Below are 19,879 nucleotides of genomic sequence, written 5' to 3' on the forward strand. Positions count from 1 at the left end.
GAGTCCATCTGCACTGCCTTTGTACAACACGGACAAATTAATTTACAAGTCTGGATTTTTTAATAAGTTCAAGAAAATGCTTCCTATTGTGTCCTGGTTTTTCAGAAAGGAAGAGAAAGGCGACAAGCACTTGCCGAGGTCAGGGAAGTTAGATAAACACGGGAGGGTGCAGCTCCGAGCGGGCCATGGAGGGCTCACTCTGGTTCCAAGAAGATGGAAAAGATCCAGCTCGTGGCTTGGGGGCCTGCTGGCCACGAGCCTGCCCAAGCCAAACAATTACACTTGGGTGATAAAGGGTATCATCCGCCCCATTTCCAGGGATCAGGTATTGACACTTCATTCTGCTCGGGGGCCCTGTGGGTCACTCCTTGCTGCTTTGCGCACTCCATCCAGGGGAAGCTGACCTCAGGTGGGCCCCTGGAGGAGAGGCTAGAGGACCAGCCGGATCCCCATTCGACACATGTTCAGCAGATTTTAAGGCTCTGGCTTTTTGCCTTTGTTTGCTGGTACAAGGTAGAACATAGCGGTTAAGCTCACAGAATCTGAAGCCCAGCTCTGGGTCCAAATCCCAAGGAGCCTTGAGCCCTGTTTCCCCACTAATAAAGTGGAAAAATACAACAGTTCCTAATTCCTTGGAATTACTTTTGGGAAGATTCTGGCTCCAAATTGGCCAGTAACTTTGGACAGTTAGTCAACCTCTCAGAGCCTCCATTTTCGATTTTCTCATCTGTAAAATGGGGCCACGTGTGTAGGGTGTGGTTGTGATGTTTGGAAGAGAGAACGTAGATAGATTTTCAGCGCTAGGTGCATAGCTGGGCTTGGTAAATGTGACAAGGCTGCTGCTATTAGCTGAGAGGAGGCAGCACGCCTGGTCTTGTGACCTGGAGGTCAGCTGTCTGCATGGTAAATGCTCTGTGGAGTCTCGGGACTGGCAGGGCCTCATATGTTCTTATCAGCCCCTGGGAGATGCAGAATCCAATAATCCTCCCTTAAACTGTCCTCTGGGACCCAAAAATTCCATCATGGAAAGTCATACTGGGGAGGGACTGAAAGGGTCCAACGCTCCCCACCCCAGGGCACAGAGGGGCTAAAGTGGGGGTCCTGTGACTTCCCTGAAGTTGGCCAGCGAGTTGGTGGCAGGACTGGGACAGGCCCTTGGGCCTCCTCTTCCCACACTTCCTTTCTGGTTCCCGGTTTGAGGGGAGAAACTGGCAGGGGGTATTAGGCTGTGACCGAATCTAACAACCAAAGCACTCTGCATGCATTAGAATTCCTTCAAACTTCACCACAGCACTATGTTCCCATTTTAGACAGGGAAGCTGAGGCACAGGGGGCAGGGTGAAGTCATTTCCCCAAGGTGAGGCCCAGTAAGGTAGATGCTGCTACTCCCCATTTTTCAGACAAGAAAATAAAGGCCCAGAGAAGAGATGCCATGTGCCAAAGGTCACCTTGCTCAGAAGTGGCAGAGGTGGGATTTGAGCTCGGGGTACCAGGCCATTCTTTGTAGTAAGTAGGCCAAACTGCCTTGAGGCAGGGCATGGGAAGTTTCTACTTCTAGCCAGGAGCATGAGGCTGAGGGCTCTATTCATCTTTTTCTTTTCTTTCTCTCTTCCTTTCTTTCTAGAGAGAAAGAGTGTGCATACGAATGGGGGAGAGGGGCAGAGGGAGAGAGAGAGAGAGAGAGACAGAAAGAATCTTAAGTAGGCTCCACGCTCATTGCACAGCCCGATGCAGGGCTGGATCCCATGATCCTGGGATCATGACCTGAGCTGAAATCAAGAGTTGGACACTCAGCTGACTGAGCCATCCAGGCGCCCCTGAGGGCTCTGTTCTTGGCTTTGCTGTTGGCTTGCTGTGTGACCTTAACTAAAGCACCAGAGGTCTCTGGGTTCTTCGCCGCTCAAATTCCTATTACATGTGTTTCAACGCCGTATATCAATCAGACAGGGATGGAGTCCTGCCGAGGTGAGTGCTTTTGGCCCTGGGCTTATGCCTTAGAGCTACGATCTACAGGCAGAAAGATAATTTCAAACATCTTCACAGGTTAACTTGACATAAGAGGTATGAATGTTGTGAATTCCAAAGCAGCCTCAGACAAAGGGAGAGGGGCCAGGCTGGGAGGCTGAGGATCAGCCTGCTGTGACATCTACAGAGAAAGCCACCTAGGCACTGTGTGTCTCAGTTTCCCCGTCAGTAAAATGGGGATAACAGGATCTACAGTAGAGGCTGTGCAGGGATTCCGGGAGCACGCCGAGCCCCATGACAATGCCTGGCCCCCAGCAGGCTGAGTGAGTGCTGCCTTTATGCTGATAATTATGACTTGTGGCAGCCGTGGAAACCTCCTGCGAGAAGCTGGTGACATACCACGTGCTGCACTTGCCATCTGCTGTGGCATCAGCTCAGGGGCCATGCTTGCCTGGGGCTGCTCCCCTCAACTGGGCCCGACAGGGGTGGCAGAGCTAGGCCACTCCTGCTGATGCTGGAACAGGCAACTCTTGTATCGTGGACTGAACGGTGTCTCCCCAAATCCACGTGTTGAAGCCCTAACCCCTGATGTGGCTGTACCTGGAGACAGGGCCTTTAAGGAGGTAATGAGGGTTGAGTGAGGACATAAAGTTGGAGCTCTAATCCCACAGGGCGGTGTCCTTATGTGGAGAGGAAGACACCAGAGCTCTCTTTCTCTCTGCATGTGCACAGACCAAAAGCCATGTGAAGACAGCGAAGGCAGCCATCTGCAACCAGGAGGAGAGCTCTCACCAGAAGCCAGCTCTGTTGGCACCTTGATCTTGGACTTCCGGCCACCAGAACTGTGAGAAATACATTTCTTTTGTCTAGGCCACTTGGTCTGTGGTATCATTACAGCAGCCTGAGCAGACTAGTACATCTTGCTTTGGGGCTGCCTGTCAGCCTAGCTGGGACTTTCTTTGAGGTTCCTCCCACCAAGCCTCCTTCCTCCCCTCCCCTCCAGGTTCGGATCAGCACTGCCATCTAAAGGCTCTCCCTGCCTCCTCCTCCTCCTCTTCTTCATCCTACATAGGCATCTCCCCCATCACCTCTTGCATATCTAATGCCATCTTAGCATCGGTCTGCTTCCATGGGACCCAAACCAATATGTGACTACTCTTTCTCCTCTTGGACCCTTGGTTTTCCCATCTGTCAAATGGGGACAGCCACAGTGCCTCCCCTGTGGAGCTGCTGCTAGAATCTGCAGAGCCTGTGGATGCGAACTGAAGCCCACAGTATGGTGCTGGCATTGTCCAGTGATGAGTCTGGAGTGGGCAGAGCTCACGGGGTGGGGGTGGGGTACATACAAGTCCATGTACAGGCTTCACTCGGCACGAGCTTGTTGAGCATCTGTGGGGGGCACGGTGATGCCTTGTCTGTGTATAGCTGATATCCCAGTCACAAGGATATGGATGGGGATTTATCCTAAGGACAGTGGAAAGTGACAGGTTCCATTTGCCTTTTTCAAAGGCTCATCCAAGCTGCTGTGTGAAAAATCAGCTGTAGAGGGAGCCAGAGGGGAGGCAACTGTGAAGGTCCAAGCAGCTGAGATCAGGGAGGTGGCAGAAGTGGGGAGAGTGTTCAGATTCCAGAGGCAGACGGGAGGAACTGATAGTTCTTCCTATCAGGGTACTAGGTTGAATAGTGTCCCCCCCAAATTCATGTCCATCCAGAACTTTGGAACTTGACCTTATTTAAAGACTTTATGTTTGGGGCGCCTGGGTGGCGCAGTCGGTTAAGCGTCCGACTTCAGCCAGGTCACAATCTCGCGTTCCGTGAGTTCGAGCCCCGCGTCAGGCTCTGGGCTGATGGCTCAGAGCCTGGAGCCTGTTTCCGATTCTGTGTCTCCCTCTCTCTCTGCCCCTCCCCCGTTCATGCTCTGTCTCTCTCTGTCCCAAAAATAAATAAACGTTGAAAAAAAATTAAAAAAAAAAAAAAAAGACTTTATGTTTTAAGTAATCTCTACACCCAAAATGGGGATCAAACTTTCAACCCCGAGATCAAGAGTCGTGTGCTCTACTGACTGAGCCAGCCAGGTGCCCCTTGAGCTTGACCTTATTTAGAATAGGGTCTTTGCAGAAGAACTCAAGTTAAGATGAGGTCCACTGGGTTAGGGTTGTCTAATCCAATAACTGGTGTCCTCCAAAGAAAAGGCGACACAGAGAGAGACACACAGAGAAGACGGAGGCAGGGATTGAAGTGATGCGTCTACCAGCCCAGGATGGCCTGCTACCACCAGAAGTAGGAGAGACAAGTGGAACAGATTCTCCCTCAGAGTCTCCAGAAGGAACTGACCCTGCCAACAATTTTGGACTTCTGGCCTCCAGAACTGAGAGTGTGCATTTCCGTGGCTTTACTACATAGTCTGTGGTGATTTGGTATGGCAGCCCCAGAAAACTGATACATCATGCTCTGGAGGACAGAAATCCCAAGTCTGTTGACAGAACTGTGCTCTCTCCATCTGTTCCATGCCTTTCTCCCAGCTTCTGGTGTTGCTGGTAATCCTTGGCTTGTAGTTCCTTGGCTTTGGCTCTGTCATCATGTGGCCTTCTCCTCTGTGTCTCTTTCTCTCCTCTTCTAAGGACACCAGCATACTGGATTAGGGTCCACCTAACGACCCCTTCTTAACTTGATTATATCTGCAAAGTCCCTGTTTCTAAATAAGGTCACACTCATGGGTACCAGAGGTTAAGACCTCCACATGTCTTTTTGGGGCACACAATTCAACCCATAATACATGGTAACTGACTGGATACCAACTGTGAGAGAGTCAGGACTGAGGGGCTGCCCAGACTCCAAGTCCCAAAGGAAGGAAGTCCTCACTCAAGTCTAAACGTAGTACTTCCCTCCTGCTGTACCCATTTCACCTGGCACCCAGGGAACAAGCCCATTGTGTAAGAGGAAGCAGCAGCTCCTGGGCTCTCACTCTCCTGCGGGTTTATCCGCCCCAACTGTGGAGGCACTGGGCTACGGCTTCAGGAGGATCTGTGTCTGAAAAGCACACAGCAATGATGGTGTCATACTTCCCTGGGCATCTTCTACCCTTTATTTCCTCCCTGCTGGTGCATAGTGGGAATTCTTAGATTTTACGGTGTGTGGGAAACCCATTTCTTCCCACCTCCCCGATCTGGGAGAAATCACAGAGCCCTGAGCTGTACTGCTGGGGGTTGAGTTAGGGAGGAAAAAAATTACTAGCATCCAGACGACTGGAAGATTGCCAAATTACACGTAGGTAAAAGGCTTGGCTGTGGTGGCTGGCAAATCCGAGGGTTTCCCGCTTACTTTATCCAACAGCATGGTTCGATCCATCAGCTAAATGTCACTGGCTGCTCTTACAAACACAAATTGAAAGAGAGAGAAGTGACAACAGATCTTTAAAATGTTTGGAAGAGGTTCCTCAGAGAACCTGACAGTCGCGGGGAACTGGGGGCATCTTGCTTTCATTCCTCAGTCTTCTCTTTCCCCTTGGGGCCCTGCTATGGCTTTTCACATAGTAGGTGCTCAGTAAATGCAGGTTGTTTTCAGCTTCTAAGTTTGTGGTTATTTATTATAGCAACAACAGGAAACGAATAGTTTCTAATGCAGCCATATATTCATAACTACATTTTTTGGAAAGATTATTTGAGAGACACAGAGCACGTGAGCGGGGGAGGGGGAGAGAGAGAGAGAGAGAGAGAGAGAGAGAGAGAGAGAATCCCAAGCAGGCTCCACACTGCCAGAGCAGAAACGTGAGGTCATGACCGGAACTGAAGTCAGGAGCTGGATGCTTAACCGACTGAGCCGCCCAGGCGCCCCTCACCAGTACATTTTTACTGAGCACCTACTATGTGTCAGACACTATTACTTCACTTGCCAATTGTTTTCTGAGCATACGCTGTCTGCCAGGGAAGTTTCCGAGCCCTGGAGATAGAGCAGTGAATAAGAGGGAATTTCTGCCTTCCTGGGGTTGACGTTCTAGAGAGGAGAGATGGACAAAGGACAAATAAACCAATGGCAGTAAGTGGGTAGAGAAGAAAAATAAGGCAGGGTCAGGGCAGAGAGTGGCCTGACATGTGTGGTGGGGGAATGGTGCTAATTGAGGCAGGCTGGTCAGGGAAGGCTTCTTGAAGGAGTGGACGTTTGAACAGACCCTCGAAGGAAATGAGGAAGCACCGGGAGATACAGGCCCCATTAGTCTGAGAAAGGGTAGTAGACCCTTATGACCAGCTGCCCCCTGCCCCAGTTACTTTCCTAGAAACACAACTTAGCTCGACCTTCACAACAACTGACCCAATTTAAAGATGAGAATGTGGGGCTGAGAGAGGCTGGCAATGTCTGGGGACTTTTGGTGCCAGCTTCACCCCCCTTCCCTGTAGGCTGGTCTGCGTGTTGCTGCCGAGGGTGGTAGGTGGGTTCAGAGCAGGCTCTGGCTATCCAAACACTAGTTTCTGGTCTTTGTTCCCCAAATTCCAGCTACCATCAATCCTGGAATGGGTGGGGCCCCCATATCTGGGAAGCTAGGACATGGGGTAGACAAGACGCCCTGCCAGTATCTTTAGTCAGAAGCTCCAGGGAACTGATATTTCCTCACCCCTCCACTCACGTATGCCAGGCGCTTTGCATATATTTACATCTCATTTAATCATCAAAACAATCACCTGAGGGATGCTTATATCCCCATATTCCAGATGAAAAAACTGAGGCCTAGTAAGGTCACCAAGCTAGAAAAAGGCGGAGCTGAATTTGAACCTAGTGCAATCCAAATGCCAGGCACTGGCATACTCACTTCACAACTGCTGCATCCACCTGCCCCTAAAAGATTACCAACCTAACATTTGTCCTTATGCGACTCAGAATTTTTAATTTTTTTTTAATTAAACAAAAATTTTTAAGAGAGAGAATGAGTGGGGGAGAGGGGCAGAGAGAGAATCTTTTTTTTAATGTTTGTTTTTGAGAGAGAGAGAGAGACAGAGACAGAGTGTGAGCAGAGGAGAAGCAGAGAGAGAGGGAGACACAGAATCAGAAGCAAGTTCCAGGCTCCGAGCTGTCAGCACAGAGCCTCATGCGGGGCTTGAACTCAATGAACTGTGAGATCATGACCTGAGCCAAAGTCAGACACTTAACCAACTGAGCCACTGAGGTGCCCCAAGAATCTTTTTAAAAAATGTTTATTTATTTTTGAGGGGGGGTGGGCAGAGATAGAGGGAGACAGAGGATCTGAAGCAGAGAGCCTGATGCAGGGCTTGAACCCACGAACCGTGAGATCATGACCTGAGAAAAACCTAGATGCTTAATTGAGCCACCCAGGCGTCCAGAGAGACAGAATCTCAAGCAAGCTTCATGTTCAGCATGGAGCCTCACACGGGGCTTGATCCCACGACCCTGGGATCATGACCTGAGCCAAAATCAAGAGTCGGACACCTAACCGACTGACTAAACCATCCAGGCGCTCCTGTAACTCAGTGTTTTTTAACTTAAAAATACTTTAAAGGAATACCCTGTTACATTATTGTAAACATAATTGGGACCCTGCATCATAACCAGGAGGTGCTTTAAATCATAAAAAATAAACATAAAGAGGGGGCGCCTGGCTGGCTCAGTCAGAAAAGCATGCAACTCTTGATCTCGGGGTCATGAGTTCTCTATACCCACGCTGGGTATAGAGATTACTAAAAATAAATAAATAAACAGATAAAAACTTAAAAAAATAAACACATAGAAAACAAACAAGAAAACTGATGTTGTTAAATTCTAGTTAGGTGCCATTTCTACCCAAGGCCGTGAGCCCGAGGCTGGATCTCCCTTGGTTAAAAGGGGAGATTCACAGGCATTCCATAGGTGTTTAAGATGCTCTGGCACCTGACTAAAACTTCATCTAGAAGGAAGTAGGAAGGTGACAGCTGGCACGCTATGTGTTCAAAGTTTCAGTGCTGTGCCAGGTACACTGAAGCTGCTCCCTATGTCAAGCGACCTCACCTGGGGAAGCACTGGGTCCCACCCAGCCCCCAATCTCCAAAGCGACCTGTGTCCCCCTCTCTGGCATCTGGCAAGCCTCATACCCTGGTGTCCGGGAAAGTGACAAAACATCCCCACAACTCCTCCTTTGGAGCCAGGGAGCCCCGGTTTCTGCCGGGCTCAGCACTTCCACCCGAGACCTTTCAGCCAAGACACGCAGCTGCCCAGAGCCGGGCCGGGACTCCCCACTTCACTCCTGCGACATACAGACAGTCGATATATAGATGAGGGCAGCGGCATTGGGAATCAAACGGCCTTAGATCCAACCTGAATGAAAAAGCCCAAAACAGGGGACCCGAAATCAGAAATGTTTGACTACAACAAATCTTTTGGATTAATTGAGCACGCTGGCAGACACAGAAGATCAAATGTGAACCATCCGAGGGGGCAGGTCCTGCCGGGTGTGCAGGGAGGGGGAACGTCGTCAGGAAGTGGGGTGCCTTTGTCTTACAGCCATCAACCTGCTCTTTATGCATAAACTGCTTAATAGAATGACTAATTCATTTTGGTTACATTGGATCTAACCCCTTAGAGAATACTGTCAACGGATCTGTAATATTTTAATACCACACCAGGCTTTCCAAAGGCGTTGTCGAAGGAGATGGTTAAAACATCATCTATTCCATCTTCTACCACTAGCTGATGCTGTTGGTGTTTTTTCGGAAAGTGTCTATGGGGTTGGCGGGGGGAGAGCCGGGGAGATAGGAAAAGCTGTCTCATTCCTCCCACTGTGTCCATCTGAAGGAAAGTGGCATTCGGAGCTTTTTTTAGGAAAGCTGGAGCCGCGAAGGCTGTCCGAGAGGCTGTTTAGAAACACATATATGCAGAAGTATGCGTGTGCCCCTCCAAAATATCTTTGAGACAGAAGCCTTCTCCCATCTGGGCCCAGGCTCTGGGCGCCTGCATGGGTGGGAGGCTCAGGCTATTGGCGGCAGCAGCGAGACTAACTTTGATCCTTTAATCTTAACTCTTCCATAGCAGATGGGGCGTAGGACCCTTACACGAAGCCGTGAGCCATGTGTCCGCCCACCCCCTCTTCCCTCCACCGGCTGCTTTGGGGGTCTTCTGGCTTAAGCATGGACAGAGGGGCTGGAGAAGGTCTTCCTTCTTGGCACGGGGTGGTGGTGGTAATCACAACACTACCAACATAACTGCAGTTACTGTTTACTGAGCACTTACTAGGTGCCAGACACTCACAGGACTTTTGCACTCTTCACCATGCTTAATCCTTTCAGAGGTACCAGGAGGTAAGTGTGCTTCTCCAGAACAGGAGACAGGCTGAGAGGTAGAACCAGTTACTCAAGCAAGGTCACCCAGCCAGGAGCAGCAGAGCTAGGACTCAAAGCCATTCCCATTAGAATAAAAACAAAGTTCCCATATCCTGAGTTTCACAAATTCTAGACAGGCAGGGATAGTGTGTATTTTTGTTTGTTTGTTTGTTTGTTTGTTTGTTTTTTGTGCCCACCTCCTCCCAGGGACAGTGTGTTTTGCTTAACACTGTGCTCCTGGTCGTGAGTGGAGTGCCTGGCAAACAGTAGGTGCTCAATGAATTGCATGGGGCTACTACTCTGTGCCAGGCGCCATGCTAAGGGCTCTCCATTCTCTCCAAATGCATCAACTGGCCTATAATTAGATAAGATCATTATCCATATTTTACAAATGAGGAAACAGAGGATCGAGTGCAGTATGAAATGGGAGGCACAGAACGGGGGATTGGTCCTGCTCTGTAGGCGGGTCCGTCAGCCTGGAGTCCTGCTGGTGCTCCTCCTCACATCACTCTGTTCCCTGAATTCGGAGCTCTGTGACTCCGTTTCCCCTCAGTGAAAGTACCAGGATTTGGAGCCCGGGGCCAGAAGAACAAGGAGTTCTTGGCCACTGGGGGTTAACGTGTTCCTCTTTCGGGTAACACATTGCATTTCAGCAAAGGGTTCACCCTCTTAGTCTAGAACCTCCCAATCTACTGGCAACAAAGACACTTGGCTGTTTGTCACTCTCTTTGGAGGTCAAACCTCCAATGGTTTTGTCCAAATCCTTTTAATTTTTATTATTTTTAGTTGAGAGAGAGAGAGAGCACGAGCGGAGAAGAGGGGCAGAGGAAGGAGACAGAGAATCTTAAGCAGGCTCCGTGCTCAGTGCTGAGCCTGATGCAGGGCTTGCTCCCATGACCCTGGGATCATGACCTGAGCCGAAATGAAGAGTCAGATGCTCAAGCTACTGAACCACCCAGGCAGCCCATCAATTTTTAAATTAAACCTCAGCTGGCTTAGGAGCCAAGCGTCAGGATTTAGGCTCTACCACTCTCTGCTGTGTGACCTTGGGTAAAGTCTCTGAGCCTACATTTTCTCAGCTACACAATGGGACAGGACGGTGGTCCCTACTGCCAAGGGGGCTTTGGGGATCATGAACTCGTTTCTGTTGGGGGCTGGGCTCACTGTCTGACACACAGGAAGCACCCGAGAAACAGCCACACAATGACGGTAGCTTACGCTTTAGAACCAAGTTCAAAGAGTGTCTTCTTTGGCTGTCCTGCCTTGGACCCCTTTTTCTGCTGGGTGTTCTGGCCATCTGTCTTTGGGTTATGTTGTCCCTGCCAGATTTCGAGTCTCTGAGGGCAGAGGAAGCTTCAAGCTTGAATTCCCATAGGGCTCAGCACTAGAAGGTGCTCAGAGAGTGAACTGGTGAAAAGCCACAGCTGAAATGCCTGTCTTTCCTTCTGAAAGGGAACAGCCACGTATTGAGCACCTACTGGGTACCAGCGTCATGCCAGATGCTTCCATTTAATCTTCTTCTAGTCCTTAGTTACCAGGAGTAGTGAAAGTCAGACAGGTGGCCGTGGGGAGAGAGCACTTCTGACAGAGGAAGTGGCAAGGGCCAAGGTGTGGCAGGAGATGGTGGGGTAATACCTTCTAAAGTTAACTACCATTTTAGGGAAAATCTGGCCTTGTTCCCTACCGGATCAAGTGAGCAGAGGCATATTCAGGGAGAAAGGGAAGGAAGTGAGAGCAAGCAGAAACAACAGTTTCTCATTACACTAAAATCCTTGTTTCCTATATTTGTGAAAGTGGCTTATCCACTAGATGGCGGTAGAACAAGTCATTTAGGACAAATGCACAGCTAAAATCTTAACCTCCTTCACTACTTCCATCAACCTATATTTCAGATGGTTCAGATTCATATTTTTAAAAATTAAGATCACAAAAGTACTAAAAAAGCCCCTATAACCTTTAATCAAGAAGGGGTTTTAAAAGAATGACATGAAATCCAGAAGCCATAAAGCAAAGGTTTGGTAAGATTCCCTGCTTTCTGCAAATATTTTTTGAATGCCTGCTATGTATCATATACAAGAGATTACAAACAAAAGGCAAACTAGGGGGGAAAGATAGGAGACATGTTTATCAGGACAAAGGTTATTATCCCTAATATACAAAGAGTGTCTACAAATCATTAAGAAAATGATCTCATAGAAAAATGGGTTGCATGTACATGAATGGGTGATTCACAAAAGAATATGAGTGGTTCATAACATATGAAAAGATATTTAGTGTAACTAATAAATGAATGAGCACAAAATAAATCAAAAAGGAGAAAAAAATTCTTATTCTTTCTGATCACTGATCCTGGGTTTGTGGTCAATGCGTGGCTATGATATATTTTCCTTCCCAAGTTTTCTTCCTTGTCCTCAGAACTACAGCACAGTACCAGTAAGCTGTGCATTCCAGAGCACCCTAAATGCCCAATGTTGGAGAGGGGGTCCAGTAAGTTACAGCACAGTCACACAAGAGACCATTACACACGATGAACCAAAGTTACCCAGGACTTTTAATAACACAGGGAAATACAGATGCTCATGTTGGTTTAGTAAAAGGAAGGACGATTCAAAATGGTACAAGCAGAATGAACGACCGTTTTGAAAAAATACGCAGGGAAAAGATCAGAAAGAAGAGGTGTTCCCACTGCTTCTCCAGTAGATAGTTTGCCTTCTTTCTACCTTTCCGTATTTTCTGAAGTTGACAGTTGTGCATATGTGGCTTTTATAACTGGGGAAAATTTTTTTAAAACCCTAAACACCATAAAATATTTTCCTATTCCAGACTTAGTAACTCTGTTGCCTAAACTGCTCACCTCATGTCCTCGATAAATGACAGAGCCTTGAGATTATCAGCAAAGACCTGTGATCCATGTAACTTACATTCTGATGCCAGCTTTACAATGGGCTGGTTATTAAACCCTGCCAAATGCTTTCATGCCTAGCATGGTGAATCCTATGTCAAATGGTGAGTAGGTTCTAGTATTATCTTTCTGCTAAAGACATAGAAATCAGAGCTCAGAGGGGTGTGGGCCCTTGCCCAAGGTCACACAGCTCAAAACCACCAAGCTGGGAGTCCTACCCAGCTGTGTGTGACCCTGCAGCTTGAGCACCTAAGCTGACCAGACTTGCCTCCTGAAAGAAGCAGCAGGGAGAGAAACGCCTGTCAGGAGCTGCCATCTCCTGCACTGGATTTTTACAAACCAAAGTAAAGCAGAAAAAACATTTTGGGGCACTCACCTCTCTCTTCTTATCTCTTCAGCAGTGTTCCTCTGCCTGCCCTCTTACTTGCTCTCTCCTTGTTTCCTTTTTTTTTTCATTTTTTTCTTTCTTTCCTTTTTTTTTTTTCCTTTTCCTTTTAACTAATCACTCAGTTAACAAGTTAGCTTTGTGAAGCTCAGGTCGGTACCTAGTGACTGTGAGCGTGATAAAGAAATCAGCCGCCACCGATACAGAAGTCAGAAAGGTTTAAATCAAATCATCCTCCACAACAATGACATTAATTATGCTTTTAACACGTTTTACTGCTTTTTTTCTCACTTCACGCCACATCTGTGTGAACAATATCCAAAAGATTTACGGTTTTCTTTCGTAATTACAGACATACAGGCTGCACACTTATCAAAATACTTGCTGAGCAATCACGCCATATCGCATTCTCTGCCAAAGATTTGTGTTGGCAGCAGTCATTCAAAACAAAAATGTTGAATCAGGACTTGTGTGGCTTTGGAGGGGGGTGGAAAGTATTTCGACAAATAATTTGCCTGTCAAGAAATATAAAAACAGGAGAGTGTGCATCCTGGCAAATTTTCTAGGAGTGTTATTTTTCTGGAGGGGGTTGGAGCAGTGTGTGTGTGTGGGGGGGGGGGTGGGTAGCGAGCAGGGAAGCTCCGAGCACCAAAAACACATCTGACATTTGGTTCTTGTGTCTGAGGATAAAATTTAATGAGAACAAAAATATGTCTTCCTAATTCCCCTAAGAAATCATTAAAACATTTTGTTATTCTTAAATGTCTCGAAAATGAATTAGAGCCCCTAAAGGGGCCGTTCGAACGGTATGTCTCCATCAGTTAAGGCTCCTTTTCTCCAACTCAGTGACAGCTAGGGACGTGCGTCTCCCCCGCCTCTCCACTTCTGGGGAGCAGAGTTGGGAAATTAGACACGTGGAGTCAGCACCAGACTTGGAACGACCCTTTGGGGAGAGGGCAAGAGGGCATGAGGGCCTTCTGGAAAGCTCTGCACCAGTCCTGGGACCTCTCACAGTCCCTGGCTGGCACTGTGGCCCTGTGATCGTGTAAAGTGAACCCCGGAATTAACGGCTCTTTGACAAGCAAGGGCCATAGCCTCTCCTCGCCCTCAAGCACTAGACTTGCTGGTGCTCCCCGAGGTTTGCCACTAGCGATGATCATTCGAGCGATGATGTGGTCACCACTGCCACCGGAATGCAAGCTCCCTGAAGGCTGGATTTGCATCTGCAGGCTCACGGCTAGGTCTGCAGTGTCTAGCAAGTACCAGGCACACGGCAGGTACTTGATAAATGCTGTCTGAGTAAATCAACATGTGACAGGCAGAGGGCTTTAGTTGAAAAGGCACCTTTACATTCAAATGCCTCTTCCCCTCCCCCATTTCTATATCTGAGTCTTACTTCTAATTCATTCAACAATTATTAGGTACTTACTGGGTACCAGATTCTGGGTATACAAATTCAGTATGACTCAGTCCCAGGCTTAGAGAATTTCACTTCTAGGGAAGCCAGACACATACATGATGATGAAAATAGCTCAGTCTCCAATTTCTACAAGAAGAGGCTGAGATTCAGAAGGCCAACTAATTTGTCTACAGTCACCCAGCGAGTAAGTGGTCCAGGTAGGATTCCACCCTGAGTCTAGCCCGGAGCCTGGAAAACAAGCCTGTCTCAGTGCTGCCCTTGATGCTACAGGGGAGGTATATGAGGCCCAGAGGATGAGCCTTGTGTGGGAACTCCTGGGAGACATCTGTGGGGTCTGCTGTGGGTCACTCTCCAAAGTCATTAGTCACGGAGACCTTAAAGACTGAAGAATGATGGAAATTAAGAGGGTTTATTTTCCCATGATTTTTCCAGATACCTCTGATGAGAGCAGAGACATAAGCAAAGTGCCTGCCACGAATGGGGCCTCTCAGCCACGTGCCTGGTATGGTCCTCAGTGAGGGTGACACCTGCTGGGGCTGTGGACATGGCTGTCTAGGCCTCTTGCCCCGCAGCCATGTCCCCATAGTGGGTGTAGAGCCCTAAGGGCCGTTTGGTCCAGCCTCAGCCATTCTTGCTGCTGAAACATCCTCATTGAGAAGACCCACGCAGCATTCTGCTCTCCTGGGACTAGAGGGCAGGACCAGGGCAAGGGGGGTGTTTGTAGTATGCACATGCCTCTACATGAATGGTGGCCCCCAACATATATCCATGCCCTAAAGCCTGGAGCCTGTGAATGTGACCTTATTTGGGAAAAGGATCTTTGTAGATGTAATTAAGTTAAGGATCTTGGTAGAAGATCATCCTGGATTGCCTGGGTGGGCCCTAAATCCAATGACCAGTGTCCTTATAAGGAGCTGAAGGTTTGGGACCCAGACATATGGAGGAGGGGCCATGTGAAGACAGAGGTACAAACTGGAATGATATGGCCACAAGCCAAGGGACATCTGGAGCTTCAAGAAGCTGGAAGAGGTTAAGGAAGAGCCCCTCCCCTAGAGGGACCTTCATTTTGGATTTCTGGATTCCAGAACGATGAGACAATAAATATCTGTTGTTTGAAGTCCCCCACTTGTTACAGTAGCCTCAGTAAATGAACACAGACTCCCTTGTGTAGGCAAGTTGTCACACAGAGCAGACATTCTGGAAATATTTGTTGAATGTGCTGAGACCTGAGCCTCGCTGCTCCTCGGGCATCAGACTCAACCTCTTTGTACCCCAGTGAAGGGGACTGGTTGACCTGTTCCCTTGGGGCTTGTAAACACAAAGGGCAGAACAATCTCTTTTCCAGGTAAGTGCTTGCTGACTGTCTGTCTGTCTATCTATCTATCTATCTATCTATCTATCTATCTATCTATCAATTTGAGACAGAGAGGAGAGAGAGAGAGAGAGAGAGAGAGAGAGCAAGCAGGGGAGGGGCAAAGAGAGGGGGAGAGAATCTTAAGCAAGCTGCATGCTCAGTGCTCAGTGCACAGCAAGATGTGGGGCCTGATCCCATGACTGTGAGATCATGACCTGAGCCAAAGCCAAGAGTCAGATGCTTAACTAACTGACCCACCCAGGCACCCCAGGGGGAGTACTTTTTAAACTCTGACATGTTCACAGGGCTCGGGGAGCTTGTGAAAATGCAGAAGCTGACTGGGGCCTGAGGTGCTGGATTTCCAACCAGCTTGCAGGGGGGCCACACTTTGAGTAAACAGGCTGAAGGATTCCCTCTTCTCCTAGACCATGGGACATGAGGGACAGCCTCAAGTCAGCACTGCCGTGTCAGTTGCCTAGGGCTGCCGTGAAAAAGTGCCACCAACTGGGTGACTGGAAGCAGCAGGTATTTACTCTTTCACAGCTCTGGAGGCCAGAAGTCTGAAATCGAGGTGTCAACGGGGCCCTGCTCCCACTGAAGGGCCACAGGGGAGGATCCTTCTCGCCTCTTCCAGTTCCTAGTGGCCTCAAGAATTCCTGGACTTGGGGCCACATCACTCCAACCTGTGCCTCTGTCTACACCTGGCTTTCTTCCCTTGTCTCTCTGTGTCTTCTCTTCCTCCTATAAGGACGCTAGTCATATCCAGATGGTCTCATCTCAAGATCCTTAACTAATTACATATGCAAAGACCCTGCTTCCAAATATGATCATATTCTGAGGTTCAGGGTGGACGTAAATTTTGAGAGGACACTACTCAAGCTACTGTGGTTGCCCACGACAGATGGAGTGAGGGACCTTCTCACCCCACGAACACAAAGCTTCCACAAACGACCTTGACCTCGGGTAGAAATGATTTTGTCTTATCCATGGCTTGGCTTAGTTGGGATTTCATTTTCCTCTTCATAAACCCCAGCCCCAATCACCAGATAGTACCGATTCCTGGGGCTGTGTGGAGGGTCCCGGAAAGGCCTGGGGGGCTGTCTGGGTGGAGGGAGTTAGCACAGAGAGTCCCCTCCCAGACCCACTGCTGTTAAGCAAATCACTACACTTCTACGGGCTTCCTTTTCTGAGTCAAGGAATGAGAAGGTGGCACAGGATGGGCCATTTTGGAAAAGGGAAACTTTTTACAGAAATGTATCTGTATGTCTTAGGTGAACAGCTCAATGTTCTTAAACTGCTCACTGCTCTGTGATTGACACCGAGATCAAGAAACAGCATCTCTGGCCCCCAGAGGCCCCTGATAGGAACTATCGCCCTCTTCCAACAGAAATCACTCTCTTGACTTCTAACAGTACAGGTTAATTTTTTTAGTTGAGGTGAACTTTCTAGAACATACAATTTACCATTTTAAAGTGAACAACTCAGTGGCCACTGGACATTCACGATGCTGTGCAACCACCACCTCTATCTAGTTCTAGAACATTTTTATCCCCCCAAAAGGAGGCCCCATACCCACAGTCACCCCCGCCTCCGCCCCAGCCCCTGGTAACCACCAATCTGAGATCTGTCTCTAACAGATTTGCCCATTTATGACATCCTGGTATGTGTGGAATCTTACATTATGTGACCTTGTGTCTGGCTTCTTTCACCGAACGTCATGTTTTTGAGGGTCATCCACGGTATAGCAGGTGTCAGGGCTTTGTTCCTTTTTATGGCTAACTCGTATTCCACTGTATGGATGAACCAGTTTAGCTAGTCACCCGCTGAGGCACACTTGGGTTGTTTCCCCTCTTCATATTTTATGTAATAGAGTCACACAAGTACGGGTTCTTTTGGGTTTGGCTGTCGCCGAACATAAAGTTTTTGAGGTTGGGGAAACATTTTGAGGTCTTTCCTCTGGCACCCTCTGTCCTTCGTGGCAATGGGATGGGGGTTCTGGCAGTCAAGACATGTGGCTCCCCAAGAAGGTCCAGGTGGGAGATCTAGCTCCCTGGCTAATACTGGAAGGTGGTGGGGGAAGGTGGAGGAGTGTGTGGGGACATGTCACGCCAGACTGTGGGCCGTCTCACCCCTACAAGCCTCACCTGTGCAGGGCCTAGCCTAACCCAGGCATCTTGGCCTGTTCTTAGATCCCACTGACGGGAGGTCCCTGTGTAATGACCTAACGGCTGGCTGTTCCTTGTCATGAATTATTCAGTTAATGGAAGCCAAGTGTTTCTTACCTGGTGCTTCAATTAATTGCTTGTAAACGCTCAGGAAAGCTGCCTCGGCCTCCTGACTTCTCTTACTAAGGGCCACCACCTTTGGAAACAAGAGAAAGAGTCATGTGTAATCATGGCATCTGAGTCTAGAAGAAAATAGGATCATTTTCTGTATCCGCAAACATGGGATGGGGAGGAGGAGGGGAAATGAAAGTCAAAAGTGTAGAGATTAGAAAGTCCAGGTTCAAGGGTGCCTGGGTAGCGCAGTTGGTTAAGCATCTGACTCTTGATCTCACCTCAGGTCATGATCTCACAGTATGTGAGTTCGAGCCCCGCACTGGGATCTGCGCTAACAGGGTGGAGCCTGCTTGGGATTGTGTCTCCCCTTCTCTCTGCCCCTCCCCAGCTTGTGCTCTCTCTCTCTCTCTCTCTCTCAAAATAAATAAAGACACTTAAAAAATAAAAAAGAGAAAGTCCACATTCAAATCCTGGCCGTACTGGATCCTAGCTGTATGACCTTGGGCACATCACTGGCCCTCTCTGATCCTCAGTTTCCTCAGCTGGAAAATGGGTGAAAACTAGAACCTCCTATAAATAGGCCTCCCAGGCCTCTTATGGGGACTGAATGAAGCTGCATGTTAAGTGTTTAGCACAGGGCCTGCAACAGAGTATTTTACTAACAGCTATTATTATTATCGCTGTTATTAAAGGGTAATGCTGGAGATTCAAATATGACACATGTTCTGGGGGAAAGTGTGACACATCTGGGGAACATTCCTAGCTACTGAGAATTAAAGAGAAATTGTTAAAGCTCTCATAAGATGGCAAATAGCTCAACACATGCTTCCTGACTGATGAAAACACAAACGGCTGAATGACCCAGTGGTGAAGAGTTCATTCATGCATTTGTTCTCTTGCTCACAGACTTTCTTCACTCTGCCGGTGAGGTTCCATAAGATGAATTTCAGCAAGACATTTCTGGGACATAGTGCCATCTCATCCCTCTCTGCTCCTGGCTACGAATTCTGAGCTCTGGCCTCACAGTGGCCTTGATGCTGGCTCTTGGTAGCCAGTCCCCTTGGCATAGTCCTGGGCCATCCCAGCACATGGCTAGAGCGAGCTCCTTATCCACAGGCCGCCATCCCTACATCCTTGGGAATATTCAGGGCTGGGTATCCCCCTTTGGACTGGAACATCCTTATTCTCTGATACTGATATACCTCTCCCTCCGGTGCCAACTTCTTCAATGATGAATCTATGGGGAATATCCACTTGTAAATCACCCTCTTGCAAAGTTGCGCTTTTCTTCTGAATCCCAGTGATGTCATTTGGAGGAGTGTCTGTGATCAAATTCCTTCCCTCGATGTGAGCTCTGTGAGTACATTGTCTGGTGCACAGAAGGTACTCAACAGAATTTGCTGAATGAACAAATCTAAGCGGGTTGCACCAACTCAAGGTCCTGCCTGTGATGCCATCCTGGAAATGAGAGGGGCCAATTCTGAGACAGTTCATTCAAAGAAGTGGCCAACTAAGGCACAGGCCTTGGGATCAGGTCACCTGGGTTCAAATTCCAGCCCCACTACTTACTGTCTTTGTGTCCTGGAGCAGATAGGTCATTTCAATCCCTATGTCTCTACTTCCTCCTCTGTAAAATGAGGATAATAACATCACACCCTCCCTTGCTGGAGGATCAAATGACTTAACACATGTAACGCCCTTTGTAAAACTCATGGGATGCATTAAGTCGCATATATGTCACCTCTTGGTATGACCGACCCCTTCCTTCTTGCCTGTTAATGGGGACAGGTTCTGTCCAGCGCCGGGTGATCAGCCTCAGGTGCACTTATCTGGTGTGATACAAAGACCACCTGAGAAGGCCCTGCCTCCACACACAGCACACTGGGAAGAATTCAAAAACCACAGAGGTTCCCCTAAAGCTTCCAATATGGAAGCCAGAAATCACATGTGGCTACTGAGTACTCGAAATGTGGCCAAGTCCAAATTGAGATGTGGTGTGAGTGCAAAATACACACAGGGTTTCAAAGACTTAGTAGAAATAATAATAAAAAAAATGTACAACAGCTCATCGGCATTTTTTATATTGATTACATGTTGAAGTGATAACATTCTGGATATTCTGGGTCAAATAAAATTTTTTTATTAAAATTCATTTCACCTGTTTCCTTGTACTTGTTTTTCAATGAAGGTACTATAACATGTAAAAGTACATCCATGGATCACATTATATTTCTATTGGACAGCATAGCTTGAAGGTTTTACAAGGTCCACAG

The 19,879-nt window shown here is 48.1% G+C and overlaps 1 protein-coding gene across 1 annotated transcript in view; it reads right to left on the bottom strand.

Annotated features, from left to right (window-relative positions):
• The window catches only part of CUX2 (cut like homeobox 2), a 171,794-nt gene that overhangs the window by 44,869 nt on the left and 107,046 nt on the right, over positions 1-19,879 (bottom strand). The window contains exon 4 of the mRNA XM_032595350.1: positions 17,610-17,688. Coding sequence (XP_032451241.1) covers positions 17,610-17,688 — 79 coding nt within the window. The remainder of the gene's footprint in view (positions 1-17,609; positions 17,689-19,879) is intronic.

Source organism: Lynx canadensis, chromosome D3 (assembly GCF_007474595.2).
Source record: "Lynx canadensis isolate LIC74 chromosome D3, mLynCan4.pri.v2, whole genome shotgun sequence".
NCBI classification, from domain to species: domain Eukaryota; kingdom Metazoa; phylum Chordata; class Mammalia; order Carnivora; family Felidae; genus Lynx; species Lynx canadensis.